General features: G+C 37.4%; 1 protein-coding gene across 16 annotated transcripts in view; it reads left to right on the plus strand.

Annotated features, from left to right (window-relative positions):
* LOC113676576 (chordin-like protein 1) overlaps positions 1-17620 on the plus strand; it is a 54086-nt gene that overhangs the window by 35848 nt on the left and 618 nt on the right. For 7 of the 16 annotated variants that reach the window (XM_027193244.2, XM_089210444.1, XM_089210450.1 and 4 more), the window contains 12 exons: positions 395-532; positions 4048-4103; positions 7258-7370; positions 8079-8139; positions 8419-8549; positions 9730-9823; positions 10590-10619; positions 11263-11363; positions 11599-11692; positions 15737-15858; positions 16216-16312; positions 17213-17497. In XM_027193244.2, the coding sequence (XP_027049045.2) occupies positions 395-532; positions 4048-4103; positions 7258-7370; positions 8079-8139; positions 8419-8549; positions 9730-9823; positions 10590-10619; positions 11263-11363; positions 11599-11692; positions 15737-15858; positions 16216-16312; positions 17213-17497 (1322 nt within the window). Of the gene's footprint in view, positions 1-66; positions 185-394; positions 533-3495; positions 3581-4047; positions 4104-7257; positions 7371-8078; positions 8140-8418; positions 8550-9729; positions 9824-10589; positions 10620-11262; positions 11364-11598; positions 11693-13803; positions 13879-14571; positions 14638-15736; positions 15859-16215; positions 16313-17212; positions 17498-17620 lie in introns of those variants that run through there. The other 9 variants (XM_089210438.1, XM_089210443.1, XM_089210439.1 and 6 more) reach the window with 6 other exon arrangements.

Raw genomic sequence — 17620 nt, forward strand, 5'->3', positions numbered from 1 at the left:
AAAGTTCATTTTAATCGGCACCCTGCAATCTTCTCGCCTTTAAGTTCTTTGAGGAGGTTTAACTTTATTATTATCAGTTTTAAGGAAGCAAATGATGCATACTACTCACAAAAGGTTTGCGACAGGAGTTAAACAGTACCGGAAAGTATCAAGATCATACGAGATAGTTTAACTAAGGAGTAAGGTAAAGGCTCCCCTATCTCAAAGGATGCAGGGTTCTTCAAATCGATTAGATACAATTCTTTCTTGTATGATAGACTGGATAAGGAAGCAGGATAATTCATTAGCTTTCGGCACACTCAGCTTGATGACTATGATCAGATGCTCTCGAATATTGATACCAACATTACATATGGAACTGCTTTTACATAAACGCTTCTCCTTTTCTTTCCAGATCCGTTGTACGATGTATTTTTCCCTTCGAAAGCCCGAAGTCCATTTATAGAAGTTTGCGCATGACTGCTTGGACAACAAACAACAAGATGCTGAGAGATAACAGCGCTTTGACTTTTATGTCCACCAAAAACTTTTGGTAAGTTTTTTTCCCTTTCATTTTCTTCTTGTCAGACGGCTAATAGCCATGCGGTCTTAAAAAGATTCGCACTGGTGTTTGGTTCACTAGCGACATCACATCGAATATTGTTAATTATTGAAAAAGATCGATTTTGAAACGTCTCGTTCTAACAAAAGTTACGTGTTCTTGCGTCACACACGAAATATCAATGTCTAGACAAAGATTAAATCACTGATATCTATCAATCGTGCTTTGGCTCGACAACACATACTGTGTTGTCAGCTACGAAACATTCCCGAAAACTGGGCGTGGATTATGTTGGAAATTTTTAAACTCGTCGCTTCCTTTTACTGGAATTAAACAATCAGTTCAGTTATGCATAAGAACGTCACTCTAATTTCAAAATATACACCTCATGCAAATTTATTGCATGTAATTTCAGCCAGAGATAATAAATCGATCGACGACAATTTTAATGTCTCGTAACCTTTCTAGTTTTAAGACCAAACCAGTTCAACTTGAAAAAATTTTCGGCATGATTGGTTGGGAAAAATGAACAGTTTTTTTTAAAATTGTTAATATGGCTCTAGGTAGGACCGACGTTAATCTTCAACCTCATGCGTAGTTTCTTAAACACTTGTCACCGAGTCATGGTAATTGTTTCCTGAGTATAAATTCAAATAAATTTTTAAGTTGTTTTCTCATGCTTGACTGACTGCTGATTGTGTCAATACAAAGCTTTATTTGAACATTTTGAATGACCCATTTGGAGGCTGGATTACCTGTTTCAAATTCTCGTTCTTTATTAAGCATTGAGATAGAATTTACAAGCAGGTTGTAGTTTAATTTTCTGTTCAACAATTGTAGTAAAAGTTGAAAAAATTCACTGAAATGAGAAAACGTTCATGCAAAAGATTCATAATGGTATTTCAAGCTATTGTTTTAGATTTTCAGTAATATGCCTCTTCCATAATTAACATCCTTTGCGTCCATGCAAATAAGCCTTGCTGGCCTCGCGTTTGACTGAAATTTTTTTCTATATATTGTCGGGGTAAGAGAGGCTAACTTCCATGCATGATTATAAAAGAAAGATAATGAGACCCGCTATTTATGAAAGAGATCTAGGCAAGCTGACTTTTTCCGAAGAAAACTTGCTTTGAGTTATGGCAATTGAGCTTGGAAAAATTGTTTTAGAAAAGCATTAGCTCGATTATCAAACTTAACAAACAAACGCTGTAATTTAAGATTATGATAAAGATGTGCCAGTCAGTTGTGAAAAAATTTTTTACAGAAAAATGTACGAAATTAACACTGGGGGCATGGAAAGATCTTTGGTTGCCTCTGCTTTTGATTAGAGTTCTTTTCGCGCAATAGAGGTAACTGCGTCAGGAGACAGTTTACCAAAGAGTAAATGAATTTATATTACAGTGATTGTATATTCTTTTAAACAAGAGTAGCTTCAAGCAATGCTGAAGCTTCTGTCAAATCAATTTTTTGCATCTGCTGTCTGATTGCATTTTAACTTCAGCGTTTTGCATTTGCTCGTTTTACTTGATATGGCCTGAAATAATTCCTTTGTCGACCCCTGATCAACACTCTAATGGGCGATGGTTCTCAATCAATGAAAAAGATAAACGCTTCTATTAAACTTTAAATCCGAAAATTTCATTACAATCTCTTAACTTCATAACCTCTTCCTCTTAACTTTTCTTTTATCTTTCTCTAATTATTTCATTGGATTCTCTAATTATCTGGATTATTTGATGAAGACGAAAACAATGGAATTGACCAAACCGACCCATAAAAAGAAAGCAATTTGAGACAAAAACAGCTGAATGCACTTTCCTTCATGTCAAGTTCAGCGTGCTATGAAGCAAGCCAGCGAGGATTCATTGTCTGTCTCATCTTACAGACGGTTTGCTTTCGACGGACACGTGAAAACCGTCAAAACTCAAGTGGAGCAAAAAAAAGTTAGTTTTCATTGAGGCTTCGGAAAGCAAAAATCATTTTGGCGTCCATTGTTCTAAAATCTGATTTTCTGTTGCTATGACTCGGTAATGCCTGAAAAAGACTCGTGTGACGTCGACTGTCTGCGCTACTGAAGAGATTCTTTTTAACGTCGCTTTTTTGAAACCAAAACTTTGTAATTCCCGAAATGTGAATTCTGTTTCCTTCTAACGCTCATTTTGACAACGTCGGAAAATTCCAGTCGATGAGAATAAAAATGTTCACAAATCCGATTTGACGGGTGGAACTGTTGTATGCCACTTTGCGCCGGATCACGCCGCTAGCTGCTCAAGCTGACAAACAAAGACGGACGGTTCTGGTGCGATGCATGACATTCAACGGAAGTTCAGCAAAATTGGGCGTTTCGAATGAAAGATGTGGTTTTTTGTCTTTGGAAGAATTTCTTTTCAAATCTTTGAACGCAAAAATAAACGGTAAAGGGCAAAGGTCAAACATTTATACCCATGCCATCTGGCTTTAGCCCTTGACCGCCATAATGGAATGGGGAGGTTGACGTGAGCCGGTCTAGAAAAAAACCGTCAAGCTCCTCACTCACATGGTGCGGCGAGACCAATTAAATTACAATTTAGTTTTCTGTTCCAAGAGTAAGCAGACTATCGATCATTTCACGACGCTTTTCGTTTATTGTAGCGCGGCTGATAAATGTATGTAGTTTTAAACTAAATGTGTTGAGCAACTGTTATCGTCGTTCGTTCTTTTTTTTGTACGTTCTCCTTTACGTCAACCGTCGTGGTTTCCTTATTAAAAAAAGTGAGTGGAATCTAAAGTTATTTTTACAGGTTAATCTCACGCCCTTACTCCCAAGCGACGCTATTGTTATTTGACTGCAAACTTCAAGTGTTCATCAAACATTTTTTAATGTATTATTGAGTTTCTTAGACTTTGAGACTTCACGTGATCAATTCCCTTGGCAATGTCTCCAGAAAGACGTTTATAATGACGTGTTTTCAGCGACAGTCAGTACATTTTTCTGTATAAAAATTTCCCACGACTGACTCGCACTTCTTTATCGCAATCTGAGATGAAAGGGTTTGTTTGGTAAGTTTAATAATCGAGCCAATGCGTTTTTCAAACAATTCTTTCCAAGCTCAACTACCATAACTAAAAGTAGGGTTTCAACTGAAAAAGTAAACTTTTCTAGATCTCTTTCATAAATAGCGGGCCTCATTATCTTTCTTTTTGATTCATGAAGGCTGGCCTCCTTTACTCGAAATCATGTAGGAAAACAATTTCAGTCAAAAGCGAGGCCAGCAATGCTTATTTGCATGGACGTAAAAGGATTTTAATAATGGAAGAGTTATATTACTGAAAACCTACAAGAGTATCTTGAAATACCATCAATCTTCTGCATGAACGGTTGCTCATTTCATTGATTTTTTTTTTCAACTTACATTCCGATTGTTGAACAGAAACCTACAACCCTCTGGCTTGTAACTGTCGGTATATGCCGGGGAGCTCATTCACATAAATACTTTACTTAAATTAACGTATTTCTTCTGTTTCAGCATAGCTGTCTTTGGCATTTTCCTTTTCATAGGTTCTTGTGAAAGCATAAAAAAAGGTAAGTTTCATTACACTATAAGTTTTGCCAAGAAATTCGCATAGATAGATAACGTTTATTCCCGGACCAGCGTAGGTGAAAAAGTGAGCACGTGTCTTTGGGCCAGTGCAAAACCGAAGTTAGGTGAAAATCGCAGGATACCTTGTAGGTTACAATGCACTGAAAGAGGTCCAGGAGAAATCTACTCACGCTTGGTAGTGTGAGTTCACATTGATTGAACTGAGGTGAGAAGTCGTGTATTCTAACGCACTTTGACTCATTTTCTCATCTTTGTACGACAGGTAAAAATTTCCTTTTCCTCAGCACATAGCAAAAAAAACTTGTCGATGTATTTGTAGAGAGCCACTAAGGTGGATTTTGATGTTAGAACTGAGGGATTTTCGTTTGGTGTTTTATGGTTTCAGCCCAAAAAAAATTCGGCGAGATATTCAGAACGTTTAAGGTTATCGTTTTATTTTTTCCTGTTAGAAATTTGGCTGTTAGCTATCAGTCCCTTAAGTTGACATATTCACGGATTACCGTCTTCGCCCTTCCGCTGTCTTTAAAAAACACCCTGTTCATATTTATTTGCGGCGAAATTCTACACTAGTCGTCTGAACAACTGGTTTTTAAGAACAGCAACTGTTTCAGCTTTGGAGACAAAAAAACAATAGGGAAAGATAAGAGAATTGTACAGTAAAAGCTCTTTTGTTTGTGGCTGAATAACGAAATTAAAAGGAAAATTGCAGTTTTTTAAAGCTAGTGAGATGAAAACAAGCTTTAATTATCCAACCATTTAAACGTACTTTTATTCACAGAAGCTATCTGTGCTATCGTGAATCTTTGTCGGGAAAGAGTAGCATTGTCCTCAATGTTGGAATCATTTCCTAATTACTTAGTCCCAAGTTAAAAATTGCGACTAAATTGCTCTATGTTTCAGAGATGGTTTTATATTCGTGTTGAAATTGTATACAATGGCCTTTCTAAAGAGTTTTCCCTACCCTTGATTTACCTTGTCAGTTGCTGAAAATATTGTATTGTCTGTCGTAAACTTTTCAAATAGATTATCTGTTAACTTCCCCCGCCTTGTTATATCCCCCTTTGTGTGACTAATAATGTTAAGTACTCAGTAGGCGTAAATTTTTTGGGCTTATCTTATGAGGTATGATTAGCGAGTGAGCAACTAATGATAGATCACTGATTTAAATAGTCGTATGCTTGACCTTACGTAAGTTACCGCAAAAGCCCTTAACAAGGCTCGTACCTTACATCGCATGCACGCTTCTTTTAGTTCGATTGATATCATTGCCTCCATTTTGGAAAAAGATACTAACCGAAAATAAACAGAAAAAAATGATGGTGGAGATTAAGTAACCTATGACTACTTAAGTTTATCTCAGATGTCTGTAACACGAAGTGATACGTGGTATGTCTATCTACCCCCCTGGATTGGATGATAGTTCATTGCAAGTCAACCCCTCGCATTTCGTTAGGTTTTTGTGTCAGTTTGCAGGTACTCATTTGTAATCCTTGCTGGAGAGAGGTCAACTGAAAATATGATGATTCGCCCGAGAACACAACACATCAACCCGGAGAGGTCATGAACTGAGACCCCTCGAAAGAAATCCCATGCACCAATTTTCAAATAACCAGGGCGAAAAAAACAGCTCATTTTGCAGAAAAATTCATGCAATAATTGAACCAACAGTGACCTTTAAAAGATCTCGCTCCCTGAGTGAATATCTTTTCATCTCACCACCAACACGGTATCGCCCTGATCCCAGCTTCACTTGTTACCTAAGAAATTGCCCTCTTACTTAAAATTCTCCCGCTAAGAATAACTCCTATGTGACTACCGATAAAATAAAATCCTTATCTCTTTACTAAATCTTAATCTTCTTAGGATATAGCTTGGAATTTATCGAAAGCCGATTAGTTCGAGACAAAAATCGACTACATTTAGATATTTTGAGACACTAACGAGGATTAATTGACTTAAGCTTGTGGTTTTTTTTTAGAGCCGGAGATTGTCGGCAATTAAGGATGCAAGGCCGTTGTGACTAAATATACTGTTATTTTATTATCATTACTAGAGCGTCTAAATTTGGGGCTAAGGCTAAACGTTCTTATTTTCTGGCGATTTTAAGCCTGATAACGTCCTTAACATTTTCTTAAAGCTGTGTGGTATAGTATTTCAATAAATCGATTATGAGCGACTGCAAACTGAGTTGTTCTTCAGTATATCGTGCAATAAGAAACATCATTGTTGCAATCAAAAATGTCCTTTGGTAGTTGAGTGAATAGTCCTGTTAGTCCACAGTTTTACATTGTTTTAAACATTTGTTTATACTTCTCACAAAAAAGGCAAAATAGAGACGCTCTTAACTGACTCTCGGCCTGGGCGTGCTCTTACTGTGTTCTTAAAATTTTGGTTTATCTCTGCCTGAACATTTTTCTAAAAAATGTCCTTATGAAAAATGAGTGTAGCTTTTTCTTTAACATATTTTTGTTTGTTTTTAACAATACATACGTGTTATTTTTTCTATTTGAGGGTTTTCATTTCTTGTAAGTTATTGTTTGACTGCTAGTTGTCGCTGTGTTATAGATTTTAAGTAAACATACATTAAATGATGAATCTTAATAGTCAAATTGCATGTAGAATTAGCAAAATTTTCGCTACATATTTGTGTTTTTTGTTGTGGTGAAACATCTATAAAGCAAATGTGTTCAACCTAGGACGGTAAACTAGCATATCTATTTGGAAAATGAAAAAGGCTAAATTTTTCGTCGGGATGCTCGAGGTAATAGTTATGAAGCTTTTCAAAGCAAAAAACTTCTCTCCAATAATTTAACGAAACCAAAAATCTTATGCCAAAATGAAAACCTGCAGAGTTTGCGCTTAAAATTTTAGATGTTGATCTCCTAACATAATTGAGATAGCACACGTTTATACTTGCATGGGATTTGTCCTACCCCTGCCCCCAGAGGTCTTGTTTTCTCTCTTTCCCCCCCCCTCCCCCCATCACCACCATTGATCGATTCCCCCACTCTACACAGGAACGTGTTTGTGTCATTGAGATTGAAGGAAAATTACCTTCCAGATGCCTTCGAGACCAGCCGATAAGATTGTCGAAGAAGGCACTATTTTTACTGATTTTGTTCTCACCACTTTCAGATCCTCCTAAACGATGTGATTTCAACGGTGTTCACTACAACTTAGGAGACACTTGGAATCCTTTCCTGTTGCCAAGTGGTTACTTCCGGTGCATAAAATGTGCCTGCAAATTGGTAGGTATCCCATGTCGCTGCGAAAAGTACGTAAAAGGCGATGAATCAACAGAAATCATTTTGATCAGTTTGGTGGATTTATTGGGGAAGACTTTTGCGGGCATGACGGTTTAATTCTGTTTCTTGGAACCGCAGGATCATTACTTTTTAGTGCAATTGCTTCTATATTCCAAGGGATTGGGTTAATTATATTTAATACATCTGCAGGCCCAACGTAGGGTCACTTTGATTGTTTATAGTTAATTTAATCCTTAGTTCAACGCTCTTCGTATCGCGCGGACCCTTTGGCTCCTCATTCAAATGATCACCGACGTTTAAGATTTATCGTAAGAATAAGTGATCTTCATTGCTAGATAGCAAATTTTACAAACGGTACTCACTGAAAATGTGCATCTTATTGGTAAAGATGGTGAAGATATCTTTCTTGAGCATTTTTAAGTCAGAGACAAAACTTATATAGGGATCTTTTGCGTCCTTCGAATAAGACAAATAAACTTCTATCTTCGGAGAAACAAGAGTTTGAAAATACTTTTATTTAAGACGTTCCTATTAGCTGGAATGTAACTTGCAAACAGGACAAATTTCTTTAGTTTCTGAATGTGACGTAATGAAACAATATTAGTGACCTTACCGGAAAAAAGATGGTTCTGCAGGTGCTGTCTAAATTTTTTGTACCCATGTACTCCTTGCTGTTACCTTCCTTTATAGTCAGACGATGGTTCGTTGGCGATAATAGACTGTTCGCAATGTAGGACGCAATCGAATCCAGGTATGTGAACATGTTACTTGAGTAAGTGAAATGCAAAGATAAAAAAGTTAAAAAAGGAATAAAATCAATAGATGTGGCTTGCTGAAAATTTCCAGAAATTCCACGCATGTTCCTCTCTGAGTCATATAACGTGTACGTATGTGTCTGCGTCAATCACCGAAATAGAACTTTGTTCTGGAGAAGAAAATCGTTTTTCTTATATCGGCAAAAAGGGAAATTGAATGACTAGTTCTTAAAAAAGGCCATGTGAGTCTGGCTTATTGTTTATTTTCTTTTTAGCCCTTCCTTCGACAAAGGAGCAACAGAGGAGTTGTACTTATAAAAATGTTTCATGGAATCACGGTGTGGTGTGGAAAGACGATTCCAAGATTCTACCGAATGATAAACAGTGTAAAGAGTGTAGCTGTACGGTGAGCAATATCAGTTCTTATAAACGAGTGGCGATAACAGTTAGTATATGCCAAAAGAGTGGCTAGCGCTGAAGGTATGCTCTGATTGGCCACACAAACTTCGAGTATCCTTTGGTATTCGCCTTCGAGCAACTCGCTCGGGATTTGCGCCCGAAAATATTGTAATTGTTGCAGGAATGAATAATTTAAAATCATCTTTTTAAGCTCTGTTATCTCGCTCTTTTAGTGTATACTAGAACAAACATACACCTCAGTGTCGGTGGCTAGCCACGTCCACTTCGGTGAATAATTTTTGACTGTATGGATTTCTTCAAATCTAATATTTATACCATCGAGAGGCATTTTGACGTTTTCCTGCAGTGGTCTGTACGTTTGGCTAACTATAAAAAAGAAATCTTTATTATTCGGTTGTGTCGCACATTGCACATTGTTTCATTGGACTTGTCCGTCAAAGATTATAACATCGTAAGTAAATGATAAGATGTGAAAAACGTGCAGGGACAAGGAAAAAAGGAGTTGCTACTTATATGCTACGCATCATTATTAACTGCGCGTGCGCCACATACCACATACAAATGTGGGATTGGGATAAGGGATAGGGATTGTTTATTACATTCTCAGGATTGTTTCTTGAGAAACATGCAAGGATTATTACGTGCAACGTCTTTCATACTATTTTTCATTTAACTTTTCAAATGATTTGTGACATGCTGATGTGGAAATTTCCTTCGCTTAAAATTTCGTCAAGTGTAGTGCAGTGTTTTCTTTTAAAGGCCTGTTGTGGCATTTGCCAAAGATGGATGGGATCTCATACCATAGTTTCGTGGGCTTAAGATCCACCCAGGATGATATTGTCTTTGTCATTGGCTCTGTCGAAGGGCCAACGTTCGAAACGTCAGCTTTGAAAATCTTTACGGTGGCCAATTTACGTTATCAGCTCAATCGATAATACTAAATTACCCTGTTATACTTTGCCACCGACAAGCACCACAGTTTCTTTAGAAATTCACCCCCTTTATTCATGTGATATATTGTCTGATAAGGTCAAAAGAGGCTCGGAAAACAGCACCATTTAGGGCTCTATTTGGCAACATTTTTATAAAAAAAAAGCATGCAAACATGAATAAATATTTTCTTTTATTGCTTGTTTCTCTTTTGATTTTCTTGTGTACAATTGCAGGACGGATATGTCACCTGCGCCATCAGAACTTGCCCAGTCCTTACCTGTCAGAATCAAACAGCTGGACAAGGATCTTGTTGTCCTGTTTGTGCAGGTATAATGCATTCAAGTCAACCGTATGACTGTCTTGACGCAAACCGTGACGGATGTGGACAAAATACTCATAGTCATAAGCCCCAAAGTGTCTTAATGAGCTTCCTCGTGGGGATAACAGACCATTTTATATATTCATGTTTAAATATTGTTCATATCTAATGGCGAAATTAATCGATCAAGTTATAACTAGATCAGATTTTAGGAATTTGCAGTTCGGAAGTTGAGTCTGTGTACTGTTAGGGTAGTTTTGAGGGTGAGCTACCGCAAAAAAATACACAAGAATTTCCAGTTTCAGAAGGCTTAGAAAAGGGAAGCCAGTCTTTGTAAACCGTGTTTAGAACGTATTAAGCTTTTCACTTGCCACTCTCATTGCAGAAGAAATTCATTCGGAAAAAAAATTACAATATCTTTGAGTTGTAATTGGCTGAGCTGGTTATTACTTCCACGCGTTAAGTCGAAATTTTATTATTATCGATTTTTGCTGAGGGGTTTACCTACATCAGCCATGCTGCAGCATCACGCTCAATACTTTTTCCTTATCACTTTTCTGCAAGAGGGGGTGGGTGCAGCGAAGAGTGACAGTCCATTAGTCACTCTTGGAAGAGAAAGGATGACACTTTCGACACGGTGAATTCGGAAAAAACTTCCCATACAACAAACACGTCCCAACAAGTTTTAAACATCTTTTTTCCTTTCTCTTTGAAATTGAGCTGCTTTTAGAAGGAATGTTTAAGTAACCTTTCTCTCTTCTATTGTCGTTTCAGACCACTTGCAGACTCTTCGGTCTCCCATGGGTATGTTCAGTCTACTTTTTGTTTGTTTGGGTCGGCAGGAAATCAATAAAACAGTATTTTCTCCAAAGAAATTTATAGGAAAGAAATTTAATGAATGGAAGAAGAAATTGAAAATTAACAGAAGAAAGAATGCAAAAGTAAAGAAATAAAAAGATTTTCGTTTAATGTTTCCAGGTTCAATTGCAATTTTAAGCGTCATTTAGTAGGAGGAAACCGGAGAACTAGGAAAAAAACCCTTAGAGAAAAGACGAAAACTAATAACAAACCTAGCCCCCCATTTGACACCAAGTTCAGTTATCCATCCCAGACCAGGCGATCGTTCACATAGTCCCACCATTCACGTTCCCCTAAAACTACTCCACATGAAATTTGATGTTGTACAAACCACTTCCTAATCAATACGTATACGTCTGGGTTGTTTCACACTTTTTCCCAGATAAAATAAGTAGTTAAACAATACAAATGAAGTTTTTTATAAGAAAAATCAATGAAGCATACCTTTAGAGTTTTTGATATTGTTTTTGTTCTTGTTTTAACTGTTTTTTTTTATTAGTGAGATTATTACGATCGAGTTATGTTACTTTCTCTTTGCTTTTTATCGAATTAAGAGCCTGCCGTTAAAATTTAAATGTTCTCTTTTCAGGGTGTGATATGATGAATAGATATTACAATCACGAGGAAACCTGGCACCCAGAATGGCCCCAGACAAATGATCGTCACCCCTGCATCACATGCAGTTGTCAGGTATTTGCATTGTAGGCTTGTTTCATAACTTCAAAGGAATTACCAGAAGTTATAAAAAAGACGTTTCTTTCCTTTCAGTTAAAATATTTCACCACTGTCAACTATAGAGAAAGCAAAATGGTAGTATTGAGCGAGTTCAAAGAAGGAAAGGCCGAGATCTATATGTTGACCATATAAAGCGAAACAAGGTTGCTACAAGGCCTCAATTTTTTTTTTGTTTCACCTTTCTCCTCAGAACTCTTCAGTAAATTGCAATAAGACCGTCTGTCCTGCGTTAACCTGTAGAAATCCTCAGCCGAAACCAGGGGAGTGTTGCTATTCCTGTCCAGGTATTTTTATTTTAACCCTTCAATTCTCAGAATTGATAAACAGGTCACTTTTCTTCTCGATACTGATACACCATCGGTGAATTGATGATAATAAAACTCAAACTTATTGGGAAAATTGTGCTGACTTAACAAAAAAAGCATTTCCATTGAGTGTCATCAAAACCAAATCAAAGGTATCAAATCAGAGGAAAGAAATATACAACCAGGAGCCAAACAGAACTCAATGTAAAAGCAAAGAAACTGATTGGAGCGCGTGACCAAGGCGTGATTGGCTTCAGTTTTGAATCTAATTTTTTGAGAAGATGACCCGAGTTTTTTGGACTAATCTTGAAGTAAAGCGAAGAAAATCCCGGAAATCATTCGACGCACGATTCAAAATTTTTTCAGCACCAATTTAAAATGAGTAGCAGCTTGAAGAGAGAATTACGAGTCACATCTTGTAAGAAGGATGCTTGAAATTGTTTGTTGAACAAAAAAGTTCCGTTGAGGTCTTACAAACCTATGGGTTCCTTACAGCCGTAAATCATATCGATTTTCTATGTTTGAAGCGACCAGTAGTAATGTTTCATCTCGGCAAGGAGAACCAAAAATATTTGAGAATCCACCAACGCTCCTGACCCAAAGATATCAGATCAATGGAGTGAGGTAATTGGACTTTTCTCTCGTGCATTCAACGCTGAAAGTTCACCATAGGGCAAAGCCCAAGACATTTCATATTGCAACCCTCGTGTGATTCATGTGATCACTTTTCATATTTGGGTTTTATGAAAAAAAAAAAAAAAAAAAAAAAAAAAAGCATGTGATTTAAGACCTTTTGAGGCTTTAATCACTCAGAAAGTCCACTGCTCCGATCTCCAGTTAAACCTCAACCAAAAATGAGAAATTTCACGACGGATTCCCCGTCACCAATAATTTAGAGAACTTTGCTTAATCAACTGAGCTGGCAATGTGAATTGGCCACTGCAGAGAGATTCTAAGGCTTACGTTTCAAGCGTTAGCCCTTCGTCAGAGTGATTCATAACATCAGCTTTAGAATCTCTTTACGATAACCACTCACATTATCAGCTCAGTTGACAAAACCAAATTACCTTCGTATACCCCCACCGACAAAGGCATCACAGTTTCTTCAGAAAAGTATCCCTGTTACAAAAAGCCGGTAAGTAACTTAACTGTCCATATATTTCTCGCAATCAAGACGGTCTAAGAAGTATCGCTGTCTCGTGTGCGCTGTGCAGAAACCCTCACCAGAAGTAGCTTTTTCTTTTTAATATAACGACACTATAACAAATAAGTTACTATAAGCTTTTTATGATGTTTATTTGGCATTCGAAAACAAGAATGTCAAAATTTCCATACCAATCACAGCTTCGAAAAATGATTTGAAAAATATAGAGGTGGAGTCGTTGTTTTTAAGGTCGTGGTTTGCATCGTTTCCATCCATCTTAAACTGTATATCTTACTTTCCTTCCGATCGATTTTCTCAGTTGATTTTTATCAAAATTATGCAGTAAATAATTATTGGCCACTCGCTGAAGAGCGAAAGATCGTCGTACTTATCTAAGCTGTTCATTGATTGAGGGAAACAACAAACTCGCCACGATATAAGAATGCAAGCAGAGACACGTGGTAGTAAGGAAACATTTTAAGTACCATCTAGTCAGCAGTTATACGATCAAGTTGTTAACGAGATCAGATAACCGTGAAGGGAGGAAACGAGCGCACGAAAATTATTGCACACTATCCAGTTACACATGGAGGACCCGTAAATTGACTTATTGCAATGTCAAAAAAAAAAAGTGTGCACATTGCCTTACAGGCGCTCAAATCATTCTGTGGATGGCCAATTGAATGAGAAATTTAAAAAATTTTTCTCTGTTTACTTCATTATTAGTCAGTTATTACATTAGCCAGAGTCACCTTTCCACCGCAGCCCATAGCTTTTAACCTTTATCAGTTTCTCGTCAGCTAATAACCGTAATCAAGTAATGCTGTTCACTTTTCTAATGGTAATACTAGTGTAAATTTAGAAGAAACATTTTAAGCTGCTAAGCTAATGCGGGCTAATTCAGCCTTGATTTGCTTCTCCTTGCTTTGTGGCTAATTGATTTCAGCTAACTCCGTTAAAGTGAAAAGGAAAATATCTTCCAAACCCTCAGGAAGTATCGGAAGTCTGCTAAGACGGAGAGGTAGGAGTTCCACATTTGGGCAACGCATTGCATTGCTGCAGCAGGTCAGGGAAAAGTCAGGGAATTTCACTTTGAGTCGGGGGAAATTTACCTTTCTTGAAAGAAGTCAGGAAAAAATGATATTTCAAATAAATATGAATTCTTTCATTTCGTCGTGGCCCTCTTATGATTAAAGATGGTGACACTTTCCTTTTTGTGATGATGTTACCCATCAAATGTACTTTGTTCGGTATAATTGGAAAATTCCCGACTAGAAAATCCTTCCCTTTGTGATGCAAGTGTAAGTTGGTTTATGACTGAAATCATAAATTTTCTTTTCCTTCTATTTTCATCTATTTCCAATTCTCGGGTATATTTCACGAGACTATCAATGCTTTCTACATGTTGCTTGAGGCAACTTTCAATTCATATACACTGTATGTGACTTACTGAAAGCGTTATTTTGTTTCCCAGTATGGCTTTGAAAATTTTTGTTCCAACCAACCCCAACCAGGGTCTCTATTTTGACTATTATTTTGCATCCGCAATACCTTTGCTCTTACTAACCAAAATAATTTCATCCTCAGCTCGCTTAATGTTAGTTAACTCTTCATATGCTTATACTGCTAATATCTTACTTCGATTCAATAAAGTAAAATAATGGTAAAGTAAAAATAATGCTAACCCCTGCGAAATACATTAACTTCCTTATAGTGCACAATCGCAATTCGATTATCGTCGACTTCAAAAATTGGTCCAGAAGAAGGAAAGGTAGAAAAGGTAAATTTTTCACACGAACCAAGCGACAATGAGTAACGCAACCTCTCTCTCCGAGAAGCAATGCTATCTTATCACTGGGGTATAAATTCAAAACCAAAAAGAGAAGCGAGAAGTATGTTGTGAGGCCCATAGCGGCTACTGAAATGTTAGTCTAGATCAAAAATATCAGTAATTTATACATCAATGCATTAGTCAGTATTCGATGTTGAGTTCCAGGTCAACTCGAGGTTGTCTCGATGCAACGCTAAAACAACGCATTAAATTCAGAGGAGTTGATAAGTTAGTAAGTCGGACGTGCTTAATTCATTAAATTACAAGGTCTCGTATTCTTATTGGGAAACCTCTTACTCGTTCGTTTGCTCATTATAGTGATACAGTATTTAAATGCTAACATGTGGTGGACTTTTTCTAACTTTTGACTTCCTGGACCGGAAAAAATGAGTCGTACAGTTGAAATTAGAAAGTGCTTCCAATTATTTCATCTTTTACGAAAGATTTAAAAGCTCAAATTTAAAAAAAAAAAATTTGCGCAAACTATCAGCGCCGATATCACTCTCAACCTTTCGACGGTTTGCACGGTATAAGTTGGCGAAAATCAACCTGGATTTTCATTATCAGGTAATGCATTGTTTCATACCCTTCCAGCGTGGCAAGGATCTTTATCACTTAGAACTTCAAATCATTCGGTGGAAAAATGAACTATGGGTAACTCAAAATAACAGTTGCGAGAGTCTTTGTGAGTCTTTACACGGAACGCTCCGACCCCTCCCCTCCCCTCCACAACTCAATGAGAACGTCCACCATACCCCGGTACTCATTCATCAGTCTTAGCTGCCCCAATAGGTCGTTTGTTTCTTTAGCTCGGTCCTGACTGAGTTATATTATCGTATTAGTAGTATTTAAAGTAGGTTGCGTACCCGCCACAAGGTCTCATTATCTGCTCATCATAAGACGCAGATGTTCAAGTTCATCAAATTTACCCCAAATGGTTTTTTCAGTGTAAAATATTTATTCATCTTCTCATCTTAATCAATTGATTATTCATTTATTTAGTTGTCTTCCATTTGTTTATTCATTTATCATATTGGTTTGTTGACAGAGCCAGGAATACCAAAGCCCCCTGCTGACTGTAAGTGGGGAGGATTAACGATTGCTCACAATACTTCATTTTTTCCACCAACTCTTGGTGCATTTTCAAATTGCATCTCCTGCTTCTGCAATGTAAGTTTTCAAATGACACAGTGCGTTTTTAATGTTTGTACATATCTCGGACGCGGGGTGGTTCCGATACATGAAGATCCTTTTTTAACTCCAAACTGTTCCTTTTCCCAGAAACACTCTGCTTCGAACGCTTGACTATCTGACATTATAACCCACCCACTAATTTTCGCGCAATACTATTGGCCTCTAAACGTCACGTGGTGCAAAGTCACGGCACGAAAGCTTATGGTAAAGTCGAGGCCTTACCTCTAACGAACCAAAGAATGTGGAAAAACAAACTGAACAGCAGTATATCAACTATACTGAGTGTATCTACGTTCAATGAGAGTATTTAACCTTTTAAGTCTCTTTTCACAGAACTCTAAATTAGTCGATTGTAAGCGTGTTACATGTCCGACTCTCAATTGCAACGACACTTTTAAACCCCCTGGGAAGTGCTGCCTGGAATGTAGAGGTAAGCTTAAGTTTTCAAACATCTCCAGGCTTTTTAATCTCATGAAATCCATTCCCAGAAGAAGATAACCGTACTGCCCCGTGTTACAGCTAAGCAAAGGAAGGGAAGCACGTCAGTCTCCAACTTTTTCAACATTACATCGTGTTCTAATTCCCTGAATTAGAATAAAGGCGAATATTGCACCATGAACCACCTTAAGCTGACTCTGCTTTCAGGTTCCAAAGACTAACCTAGCATTTCAGAAATGTCTTCGGCTTTGCACAAAATGCGACTGCGGACGCACCAATTGACTCTTCGTTGAGTCTCAGAACTAATTTTTTTTTTATCACCTGGCGTTTTATTTGAACTATCAGAAGCTACATTATTTTATTATCTCATGATTAAATGATCGTGTCGCAGAACACGGTGTGCGATTCTCTGATTGGTCATTTTCTTAAAATACAAGCAGGTGAGCTGAGGTAAGGTTCAACAGTTTTGTTGAAGTGCTGCTCTCTATTTGTATGTAGCTCTTTCAAATTATCTTTCAAAAATTTGGTCCGTACTTTTCGTTCCATTTTTACATCAACTTTGTAATCGAAAAACCCGTTTATAATTCGAATCTTTCCCCCACTTCCCCTTCTTAAGAATAATGTTTCTCTATTTAAAATGGGAAAAATTTCTTCTCAAGAAAAGTTCGTAGTTCAAATGGTGCGGCGTTTTGTCTTGGCCAAGAGGTTCATCAGATAACTTTGACCGGAAATATTAAGCAAACTCGTTTACTATTACAAGCTCCATTCCCAAAGTTCAGATGCATGTTTCTTAAGGAGTTTGAATTTAAAGTCCGAAAGGGACGATGCTGATGATGCTGAAGATGATGTTGATGCGATGAATCAGCGTTCTTGCTGTATCCTTTTTTTTCAGTTACGACAGAAAAGAAAGACAACGTGCATTCACATGGAAATGGACTTTGCAATGTTGGAAAATCCCGGCGCCTCTATGAATATCAATTCCCAACGCAAAGAAACTCTAACTACAAGGTACAAGTTGCTTTGGTGGATAACGCCAATAATTTTGCGCAGATTTACTTCACCTCTGCAAACAGGACATGGAAGAATCCGCCCACTGTCACAAACACAACCAAGAGTAACTTCGATTCAATCCTAAGACAGAGCAATAGGTACAAGTACATTGGAAAGATAAAGGAGGGTAAGTGGTAACAGGTATAGTTACTTAAGATAGGTGGGAAAAGGAGATAATTTATAAAAATGCTCTTATTCACCACTTCACGGGTTTATTTGGAACCAACACATTGACCAGCTCCCAGTTGGC

Source organism: Pocillopora damicornis, chromosome 6 (assembly GCF_964200805.1).
Source record: "Pocillopora damicornis chromosome 6, jaPocDami1.2, whole genome shotgun sequence".
NCBI lineage: Eukaryota > Metazoa > Cnidaria > Anthozoa > Scleractinia > Pocilloporidae > Pocillopora > Pocillopora damicornis.